At 44.0% G+C, this 11,366-nt stretch overlaps 1 protein-coding gene across 1 annotated transcript; it reads right to left on the reverse strand.

Annotated features, from left to right (window-relative positions):
- Window positions 1-1,783: 1,783 nt before the first annotated feature.
- LOC104572883 (b(0,+)-type amino acid transporter 1) lies at window positions 1,784-9,952 on the reverse strand. Its single transcript, XM_088519624.1, has 6 exons — window positions 9,202-9,952; window positions 8,103-8,236; window positions 6,053-6,181; window positions 4,539-4,688; window positions 4,082-4,169; window positions 1,784-2,320 (listed from the first exon to the last, which is right to left on the reverse strand). The coding sequence occupies exons 1-6, from the start codon at window positions 9,934-9,936 to the stop codon at window positions 2,087-2,089; spliced, it is 1,470 nt and encodes a 489-aa protein (XP_088375750.1). The 5' UTR covers window positions 9,937-9,952; the 3' UTR covers window positions 1,784-2,086.
- Between the last annotated feature and the right edge of the window lie 1,414 nt (window positions 9,953-11,366).

An 11,366-nucleotide genomic window follows, 5' to 3' on the forward strand; every position in this document is an offset into this window, starting at 1 on the left:
GTAGTATACTATATATCTACAATATCAAACAGTGGCAATAACTCGTCTCACAAGAATTCTATGTAGACAGTATCCAGCCGTGATTGTATTTAGGTGTGCAATGATAGATGGCTAAGGCCACAAATATTGTCCATGTCTACCCTTCAAGAGGCTACAGCAGAGCACGTAAGTTAAGGCCTTCCTCAGGCCTTTCAGGACAAGATAAATCTTCTACATTCCTTCCCTTGAGTTGAAGGGAGAGAAGACAAAGTGGCACCAGACAGCTATATCACATTGACAGACAGTTATATCACATTGTCCTAGGATCCATGAGGGAAAATTGTGTCTTCATTCATCTCTGATGTTGACTCATGCAAACACTAGTGGATGGAAATCCTCCTAGATGGCATTTAAACTAAATGAATCCCTTGATTTAGAAGATGAGTGACAACTTCCAGATCCTATTAACATACTTTAAATTCGGATGAAAAAAAAAAACCACTGTTCTCACATATCTCTAGCAGCTGGTATGACTGTTCAGGGGAATAGGAGAGGCAGTGCAGAGTGAGCCTGTAATCAGAAATGCAGATCTTTGAGATTCACAGGGGGAATCCTAGAGGATCAAGTGACCTTGTTCCAGGAATGCAGTGTTAGGTGCAGATCCATAGATTAAATGCTGTGAGACAGCAAGTTGACCTCAGCAGCAATTTGGCACTTCAAGATACTTCGAGACATTTCAGAGATTAACAGCAGATCTGTATGATAGGCCAAGCCTCCATCCTAGACTAATCTGTGCAAATGGTGGAAAAGAAGACAGCATATATTTCATTTTACCTATAACAAGAGAAAGAAGGTCGTGATTCGTAATAAAGGTAAATGATGGTGACTGCAGTCAGTGTGCCAGATTTGGGTGAGAGCATAGGCTAGGAATTTTTTGTGCTGTAATGTTAGTGTCATAGGAATTGGTTGGGAGGGTTGTGTTTTGAAAACCTATGAAGACCGAATTCTCACCATCTCTCTGAATATGGCTCTGGGGCCACACTTTCTTGCTGAATTTCAGCCTGAGCATCTTAAGCCATAACTTGTGGCTGTTACCCCTATTTGCCATTATCAAGAAGAGCCTGGCTTTGTCATCTTCACAACCCCCTCTTGAACAGCAGAGCCCAGTACTGCCTGCAGTTTCCCATGTGTCCTCATCAATGTTCAGTATCAAGATCTTGATCTGCCACACTTATCCTAATGCAGCCCAGTATGTGGTTTCTTTAACAACAAGAATATGTTGCTGGCCCATATACTGTAGAATTTTTCCTTTTCTCACTCAGTCACAAGACAAATTGTATGTTTTCAAAGCAGTTGTAGGAGAGGCATTGGGTGATTGCCAGTGTTTGCGTGATGTAGCCTGTGTCCTCACCATGAATGGGTGGATCCCAGATGACAAATGCATTCTTAAATGAGTAAACTAATAGATCTTTAAAGTATTTCCAATCTCAGAGACATTTTAACCGGAGATGTAGGAGGATTTGGGCTAAAGCGCAGTGGGAGCACATCTGAGTCAGAGACAGAACTGTGGTGACTGTGTATCTGAGACTGCAAGGAGCAACCCATGGTCCCAGACCACGGGCGGACCCCTGGGTGGAAAGACTGGCTTTGTTGTGAAAATGGCTTTTTGTGTATGTTTTATTTATCTGATCAGCTCTACGATCGGAGCGGGCAGAGCTAAGTGGAAGTAACTAAGAGGCATTGCCAGGAATGGCTTAAGACCACAGACTGCTATAGGAATAGCATTTCATTGATAACTCTTTTATTTCCTGTTGTCTTGAAAAATAAGTGCTAAGGTTTTTGAGGGCATTTTTTCCCAGGACAGAAAATGAAGAAGTATATATTCTGACTGAGCCAGCACGGAAAGTGCCAAGGCAGAGCTGAAAAGCATAGCACCAAAGAAAGACCCAAAAAACGTGTGAGGAATCAAGACTCCAGTCCCCGTTAGACATTTTGGGTTCACTATCACTCTACTAATTCTCTTCATCGAAAATTTTCACAGCTTGAAAATCAAGATGTTGGAAAAAATCAGCAGGGGCAGCCAGCTGTACCCCAAGAGGATGTTATCTCAGTTTTTATTCCTAGCAGTTGGAGCAACTTCCAGAAACAACTGGAGATGTAAAGTAATTCTCTGCAAAAAGCGGGGGTGGTACTTGAAGCGAACCAGGGGGAAGTAGAAAATGATACCACTCAAAGTGAACAGGAAGATGTAGAGGAACTCCATCTTGGGTTGATCAATGATGGGAGCTAACACCAAGTACACAGCTGCCACCAACACGATTAAAGGGATGATAATTGGGACCTGTGAAAGAAAACATCAGTGTAAGTAATCATGTAGATCCCGGGCCCCTGAGGACCTGGACAATCCTGGAATTTGGGCAGAAGCTTCACAGCATAGTATGTCCTTTCTTTGTGAGAACAGGTTCATTTCTAGATGAAGTCCTGCTGTGGCCTGAGATATTATCCAGGAATCCAGATAATCCAGGAATCTAGATTCCCGTTTCCAAGAGCTACCTGCCACCTGTCCCAACCACTGGTGTTCCCTGTCCTCCCAGCCCTGAGGATACAAGCTGCTGGTTTTGGTGTCAGGCCCTCTCTTGCTTGCCCTACTGCCTCCTGTCCAGAGCTGAGCTGTGGACAAAGCCCACAGCTTCATGCACACACCGCACACAGATGATTCTTATCAGCCTGGGGCAAGACGGGGCATTCAGGTGTTCACAGATGGGTGAACTGAGTTTAGTTCGGGAAGTCTGTCCATAAAGCGTTTAAAATTGAAGCCATTCCTGTTCAAACACTGGAGAAGGCACAAGAGGAAACATTGCACAACAAGGTAAAAAAAAATGTTCCAGCTGGGGTATTTCATTGTTTACTTATGAAAGTAAAGAATATTTTGGCCTTCTGCCCCAAAAAAAAGGGCAAAAACAAGGTCACTGAAATGCACCAAAATAACTGTTGTTCATGCCTAGCAGTGAAGCATGGAGAAGACCAGCCATTGTGCTTTGGTGGGATGCTCCATTTTGCTTCCTCCCCACACACAAAAATGGCAATAAAAATGATTGCTTTCAAACCAACGGAAATCTTTCCCTTTAGAAATAAGCCTGCAACACACAGACTGCAGGACAACTTGGCCATAGGTTGTCAAATGATCTGGGGCCTTCAGATAAGAGCTGTTGTCCTTGAGAAAGGAGTCGGTCCTTCAAAGTAAACACTGTATAAGGTTGATATTCTAGGGCCAATTTGCCCAAGAAGTTGGCTAAACATCTCCATCCAACATCCAGTGTCAGGGTAGAGCCACAGAAGCTACCGGCTCAAGTGCTAACAGGGCATTGCCCTTCTGCTTCACGGCCAGGCCCTGCAGGACATTCACCATTGCTTTACACAGCCTAACAGTGCCAACTCTTCATCTCCTGAAGGAGCTCCACGAAAACCAGGGGATCATTCAGCTTGTCTAGAGGAAAAGCCCCTGTCTTGCATTCATGGTCCCACAAGCTCCCCTTTTCTTTCAGAAGCATTTCCCTCACTAACTGAGGGAGCCCTGCAGCCCAGCTCTTCATGGCACTGGGGGAAAGGGCAGGTAACTCAGAATTTGCTTCCATCAGGCAGGTTTGTGGGGAGCTTACTTGTCTACTAGCTATGCCAAAGCACTTGGGGCATCCATCTAGTTTTTGGCTTCTGCAAGGTTCTTATGTCTAGGATAAGGTGAGGAACATGACTGAGCTCTGAGAGCATAAACAGGCAGTAACTTTATTTGCCAGAATCATCTCCAGCATCATTTTCCTCTAAAAATTCTAAGAAAAAAGAGGATATGGTGAATATATTTTCTGCAGTGAGGGGGCAGTGCATTATCAGCTTATCAAGCTTGAGATGCAACCTGAACTTTTGCCTGCACTTCCAATCTATCTTGCCCTTCTCTGACTTTGCTGGGACAAAACAGGAGCTTAGAAAAGGAAGGATAACCACAAAACATCTGCTAGCACCAACCACAGTGCTCTTTCTTCATAATGTGCTCTTAGTCACTTGGGCAGTAAAGGATTGTGGGGGGTTAATTTTATTATTACTTCACCTTGTAAGCTCTTGGCAGTTCTGGTTTCTTGATTTTTAAATACAGAAGACCCAAAATAGTCATGCCATAGAAAAACCATGCAATAAAACTGCAAAAAAAAATCATTAAGTTTAGGTTGAGATTATGCAGCAATATCAGTCCTGCCTTGCAGATCCTACATGTACCTATCCCTGATTAACTTTAGTAATACTTACATTATTTCCTTTTCAAGCACAAATGATCAGAACTTTAAAACGATTGAATATAAGGATGAATCATGTCCAGTCAAATCTATATTTACAGAAATAATCATGTATTGCTAGCATGCTAATACTTAAACTCAGTCCTTTCTTCCCCTCAAACACAATATTAGGTAGAAATTAATAGTCTAGGCTCAAAAAATATTAAAAGAAATAACTTCAAAAATGATTTTGAAAATCAGGATCACAGAAGATGTAAACAGAAATGTTACATATACCTGAAAAAGTTCACGATGGTTGTGAAGGTTCCTGACAGGATCATTATTAAAGACATAGAGGATGTAAATATCAGCGCAGGGGCGGGTGTGAGGCATCGCACATGAGCCATCGACAGAATGTCTGGCTGAAAGCCAAAGCAAAACAACATACTATCATATCACGTACACAGAGATACTAATTCATCCCCCACGGCTGCCAGTGGGAGGTCTGCCTGTAGCCAGATACATTCTTAATCATCAAGCACCATAATATAACATTAAAACAGTTAATCTCCAAGAAATGTAAACATGGAGCCCCTCTCAAGGATATTTTTATTGTGTCTCACTGATTTCATATTAAGCCTGCTTAGTTTAGGCAAACAAGATGAAATTTTCAAACTACCAGTGTGACAGATTAAGGCTGAGAATCAGATCAGAGCTTTTCTGGCCATCATCAGTAAGCAAATTTGGCCCTGTGCATGGTGCCACGCTCTGCCCTCTGCTACGTCTCTCTGGGGCTTGACTGCTCTTGAGCTTACTGCGAAATGAGAAATGCAGGACTCCTCCTTCAACATTTTTGCAACCAACCACAAAGCAAACCATGATTTGTTCCAGAACACTGAGAGAATTATTGCCTGTTCAGTGGGAAATTTTAATGAGAAAGGTTTGTGTTTTTTTTCATTTCCAACCAAAATATCACGCAGGCCTTTCTGCTACAGCACTGATGTCTGAGAAATGAAGTAGGAATTCAGCCCTTACTCAGGCTGGAACAGTTAAATTCAGATTCTCTGTCTAGTGCTGAGAACAGGGTTTTCTGGCATATCGCAGACACTGCCTGTCACCAGCAAGAGAAACCATGAAGCCAGTAACCATAACCCAACTCATTTGGGCCACATACACATAACAGATTTTCTCCTGTATAAAAAAGAATGCAGTGATGTGGAGTGGTATCTTTTGTACCTGAGAGGAGAAAAGCCTGAAGATGCAGGGAGGAAGGCCCAAACAAGTAAAAAGGTTCATGAGAAACTCAACATTCCTTCTCAAAGCAGAGGAAGTCAAATGCTGCTCAGCTCAAGCACTGAGAGGAAATGGAGCCAATGTGCAGACATCTTCACTTGCAGAGACGACATGGCAAACAAAGCCATGGTCAGGACTGCTAGGATTTCTCCTAGTATTCCCAGAGCACAGCCAGGTTTCCACTCACTGTTAGGTGTATCAGCTGGGTCCCTCCTGTGCCAGATGCTCTAATATAGCAGAATTTTGATTTTTTTGACTTCAAAGCTGCTCACAAAATTCAGGTTAGATGTAAATCAGGCATCTGGCCATAGAAGCTTTCTGGTATCATGTGGCTAAAGAAGGAAGTCAAGAGTGGCTGTACACATTACATTAGAAAAAGCAAGGAAGAAAGTCTTCGAGCAAGAAATAAACCACTGAAGACCTGCTGCTCTTCCAGATGAATATATACCATGTTTTACTTTCTGCTTTAGCATCACAAGAAAGTATACTCGCTCAAAGCAACCCCTTTTTGCCCTTACCATATGCCTTCCCTTGCAGCAGTGTAGCACACGCGACCTCCACTAAAGAACGTCCCATTTGAGGAACCGAATGTAGACAGCACCACGAACAAGGAGATCAGCCATGACCAGCTGCCCAGGACTTTATCCCTGAGACAGAAAGTAATTCATATCATCATGTATCATCCTAATTGTAAATGAATCAAATACTGATGTTAGAACCAGTTAGGATTCCTCCCTTCACTAGTCTCAATGAAAGGTATTTCCAAAGTCTTTCTCTCATAGTTTAAAGCTTTCTTTGTTCTGTCCAGAAGAGGCAGCTCTTCTTCCTGCCTGCTGTGCATGTACACTTGTCTGCATTCCAGTGGTGTACAAAACAGTCTCAACAGGCAAAAAGACGCATTTCTTTTGTACAGACATGCTGTAGTGTGAATCCCAGAGGTATTGCTATTACAGAATCACAGAATGGTTGAGGTTGGAAGGGACCTCTAGAGATCATCAAGTCCAACCCCCCTGCTCAAGCAGGGACACCTACAGCACGTGGCACAGGGTGGCATCCAGGCGGGTTTGGAAGATCTCCAGAGGAGGAGACTCCACAGCCTCTCTGGGCAGCCTGTTCCAGGGCTCTGTCACTCTCACAGTAAAAAAGTTCTTCCTCACATGGAGATGGAACTGCCTGTGTTTCAATTTACACCCGTTACCCCTCGTCCTGTCACTGGCCACCACCAAGAGGAGCCTGGTCCCATCCTACCTACAATCACCCCTCAGATACTTGAACATATTGATCAGATCTCCTCTCAGCCTTCTCTTCTCCAGACTCAACAGGCCCAGCTCGCTTAGTCTTTCCTCATATGACAAATGCTCCAGTCCCTTAATCATCTTTGTTGCTCTCCGCTGGTCCCTCTCTAGAAGCAAAATGTCCTTCTGAGGCATTGACAATGTCCTTGTCTGGGGAGCCCAGATCTGCACCCAGTACTCCAGGTGCGGCCTCACCAGAGCTGAGTAGAGGGGCAGGATCCCCTCCCTCGACCTGCTGGCAACGCTCCTCCTGATGCAGCCAGGAGCCCCTTGGCCTTCTTGGCCACGAGGGCACATTGTTGCTTCATGTGTAACCTCTTGACAATCAGGACTCCCAAATTGCTCTCCATGGAGCTGCTTTCCAGCAGGTCAACCCCTAATCTGTACTGGTGTCTGGGGTTATTCCTCCCCATGTGCAGGACCCTGCACTTGTCCTTATTACAGCAAACAACATTAGAAGGGAAATTGAAGAACAACGGTTGCAAATTTAATTTGAGGCAAATATTTAGAGAATATGATAATTTTCTGACCTAAAAGTGAAATTTGGAATGAAGCATCATGAAGTTAAGAATACTAACTGAGCAATAAAATTCAGGTGTTCTGGAGGAATTATTACAAATGCATACACACACACACATTGGCTCAAAACACCGAATTGAAGTATCACTCTTTTTTAAGAATAGTTTATATTCCCATCTAAATTTTGTGGCCATAAGCCATATGTACTCTTTTTCAGTACCATCTATCACAGCTGTTCAAAAATCAAGTTAGGCCTTCCAAAACCACGACAGTAGTAAATGTTCAACAATAGTTTCAAAAACGTAGTCTAATAATTTAGCATCTGGGTTCTGCGCCCTTAGGGTTCAACTGTGGGACATCTTCCCATCCCCAGCTCTTGATTTCCACCCTAGCTGCATTGTCAATGTTTATGGGGAGATGCTCCACTGTGCATTTTATTCCCTCTTTACAGCCTGTCTCCACCAGGAAAAACGTGGGCTAGAAGGGAGCCACACGTTCCCAGTGTGAATGACACGTCCATAGGCAGATGGGGCAGGTCTGCCTGGCCTTTGGTGAGGAAAAGCTGCACCCTGCCCCAGGCTCATGGAAACTGGACTGGCAGCTTCCCTGTAACATGTAAACACCCAACATGTTTTTTTGGCCTGACCAATGCAGGGCTGCCATTCCCATTGAGAACAGCACTGAAATCTTTGAATCCCAAGAGGGAACCAATTTTTCTCGGACCATTTTGGCTGTCATCACAAGCAGAGCTCACCCCCAAGTGACAGCCACTGCTCCTGAAGACAGCAGTTCAGATGGAGTCATGGCTGCAAAGTAGCTCACATTCACTAGCAAATACAGGCATGTCACCAAAGGAATGGCAATCATCACAGCTCTTGGAAGGGTCACCTAGAAAAGAGATGACAAGCAGGTTAGCTGCAGCATATTTACCCTTGCACATTTTTTTTGGTTTTGTCTTTGCTGATACCTGCATCTCTCATTCAAACTCATTCATCTACCAAGCTTTCCCTCAGAACACATTCACAATAGATGTAGACCCATATTCCCAAGGCAGTTTCTACACCAACTTTCAAAAACATAGCATGACCCTAGGTTATTTGTTGACATTTAGGTTAGTATTTAACTGTGTACTTTTGTTTAAGTCTGTAAAATCTTGTGTGCTGCACTGGTAGAAAGTGTAGTCTATACCCCCTACACTCATACAGAACTTTTTAACATGGGGTTGTTCAGTGATGTTTTGCCCAATCTGTGAGAAGTAGAAATGTAGCATGGAGAGGCCCAACGTGAGATGCAAGTGAGCTATTTTAGTACCTGCAACACACATATCGCAATGTCTAAAAAGTAGATTTTAAAGATAAGGGTATTTCAGAATTAAACTGCCCCTCCTCTTCCTTGCAATGAGGAGAGAGAGATGTTTTTGAAGCAAATATTACAGATTAAATTTCTCGAGAAATATGTGCTGTTACAAACCTTTACTGATTACAAGGGAAGTAAGGTGGCTGTGGTTTTTGGCATAACTCTAGGTACCTAGAGTAAGACCCTGTGAATATTAAGACCAGATTTAATCCCCAAAACATCCAAACACCTAATAACTTTTCCCAATCAATGAGCTGTTTTAGGGATTTCTTGTACACAAGCTGCTCTTTTGCTTAAAGACACATTTTTTGTGTGTGTTTCCACAGCCCTTTTGGACATATCCAAAGGTCCCAGAATACAAAGCGAAACAGGAAGAAAGCTCAGTATCCCTTATCTGGTGCTTTAATTCCTTCATTATGCTTCTTAACACAATAATAGATAGAAACAAACCTTTTAGCAGAGATGTTAATTAAGTATAATCCAGCTCACTCACTCACCTCAGGTTTCTTCAGTTCCTCAGTTACATAGTTCAGGTTGTTCCACCCATCATAGGACCATAGTCCCTGATAAAATGCCACTCCAATAGGCGCAATACCTGCAGTCGTGTTTTGAAACCCATTTTGAAAACTCTGAGTGTGTCCCTTGGCAAGCAGCACCAATCCTCCCACCGCAATCACAAGCAATGCCAAGAGTTTGGCAGCTGTAAAAATGTTCATAATAGATGTCACCAATTTCACGTTGAGACAGTTGATGATAGTTAGAAGCAGGATGCAGGCAGCAGCTGTACATTTGACGACAGTCTGAGGAGATGAACATCCAGGGTAGAACGGTGCTACAGCGTATTCAGCAAAGCTCAGGCACACAGCTGCCACGCTACCTGGTCTCACCAGGATAACAGAAGTGTAGGCAAAAAGGAAAGCAGGAAGGGGACCAAAAATCCTCAAGATGTAAATGTATTCTCCTCCAGATTCTTTAATTATTGTTCCAAGCTCAGCATAAGACAAGGCTCCAAACATGGCCAGGAGCCCGCACAAAGCCCAGATAAGGAGACTGCTGGCTGGGCTGCCCATATGATACAGCACCCACTCGGGGGACATAAAGATCCCTGAGCCTACCATGGTGCCTGCAATTAATGACACCCCACTGATGAGACCAACCTCCTGCTTCAGCCTTAAATTCTCCCTCCCTTCACTCAGATCAGTAGAGGAATCTGCTGTCTTCCTTTTCCTCATTATGGAGGAGGAAGCATCCATTAGGAGATGCTGCTTCAGAGAAAACAGGCCTGGAATAGCACTGTGCTGGAGATGCTGCTTCAGAGAAAATAGGACAGGAATAGAACTGTGTCTTTTGAGGAAGGGCTATCTCAGACTTTTTGCATTGAGTTAATCATTACTAAAGTCAATTAAGCTGAACACTGTCAAGAAATAAAACATAAACTTACTTGTCTTGTTTCGCATTCTTTTTTATTACCCATTTATCTTGCTCATTTATGATGGTTCAGATCCTGCCAAATCTGATTACCGTGGAATGCCACTGCAAATAATGGTAATCAATAGCATTCAGCAGCAACTCTGCACCTTTCAGAACTGTGACTCAGTACACCGCTCTTTAAATGAGTCTTCATGTGACATTGGAAAAAATAAATCAGATAAGCAAAATCCACATAAATCTGTACTTTATTCTTTGATTAAAAGTCGGTGCTCAGGCATGGGCTGTAGAGCTGACATATCTCCATTCCCCGATAAAAAGCTATCAGAGGAGCTTGTCACCCGATTTGCCATTACTTTGCCCAACAAGGCACATTTCCAGTGTCTTAATAAAGGACATTGTCCTGTCATTCAGAGGGACAGGTTGGAGAGTTGGGCAGAGAGGAACCTCATGAGGTTCAACAAGGACAAGTGCAGGGTCCTGCACCTGGAGAGGAATAACCCCAGGCACCAGTACAGACTAGGGCTTGACCTACTGGAAAGCAGCTTCATGCAGAGGGATTTGGGAGTCCTGGTTGACAGCAAGTTAACCATGAGGCAGCACTGTGCCCTCGTGGCCAAGAAGGCCAATGGGATCCTGGCTGCATCAGGAGGAGCGTTGCCAGCAGGTCGAGGGAGGGGATCCTGCCCCTCTACTCAGCTCTGGTGAGGCCGCACCTGGAGTACTGGGTGCAGATCTGGGCTCCCCAGACAAGGACATTGTCAATGCCTCAGAAGGACATTTTGCTTCTAGAGAGGGTCCAGCGGAGAGCCACAAAGATGATTAAGGGACTGGAGCATCTATCATATGATGAAAGACTAAGCAAGCTGGGCCTGTTTAGTCTGGAGAAGACTGAGGAGATCTGACCAATATGTAAAGAATATGTAAAGAAATATGTAAAGAAGATGGTGGTGGCCATCTTCTTGGTGGTGGCCAGGTACAGGACAAGGGATAATGGGTACAAATTGAAACACAGGAAGTTCCACCTCCCTGTGAGGAAGAACTTCTTTCCTATGAGGGTGACAGAGCCCTGGCACAGACTGCCCAGAGAGGTTGTGGAGTCTCCTTCTCTGGAGATCTTCCAAACCCGCCTGGATGCCACCCTGTGCCACGTGCTCTAGGTGTCCCTGCTGGAGCAGGGGGGTTGGACTAGATGATCTCTAGAGGTCCCTTCCAATCTCAACCGTTCTGTGAT

The sequence above is a fragment of the Tinamus guttatus genome, unplaced genomic scaffold, assembly GCF_059628265.1.
Source record: "Tinamus guttatus ecotype Peru unplaced genomic scaffold, ASM5962826v1 Tinamus_guttatus_pri_ptg000065l, whole genome shotgun sequence".
Classification (NCBI taxonomy): Eukaryota; Metazoa; Chordata; class Aves; order Tinamiformes; family Tinamidae; genus Tinamus; species Tinamus guttatus.

Coding starts and splice junctions, on each gene's coding strand:
- LOC104572883 (XM_088519624.1), bottom strand. CDS start 9,936: ATGAGGAAAAGGAAGACAGCAGATTCCTCTACTGATCTGAGTGAAGGG. Junction 6,182..8,102: donor GCAGTGGCTGTCACTTGGGG/GTGAGCTCTGCT, acceptor TTTCTGTCTCAG/GGATAAAGTCCTGGGCAGCT. Junction 4,689..6,052: donor GCTGCAAGGGAAGGCATATG/GTAAGGGCAAAA, acceptor GTGATATGATAG/TATGTTGTTTTGCTTTGGCT.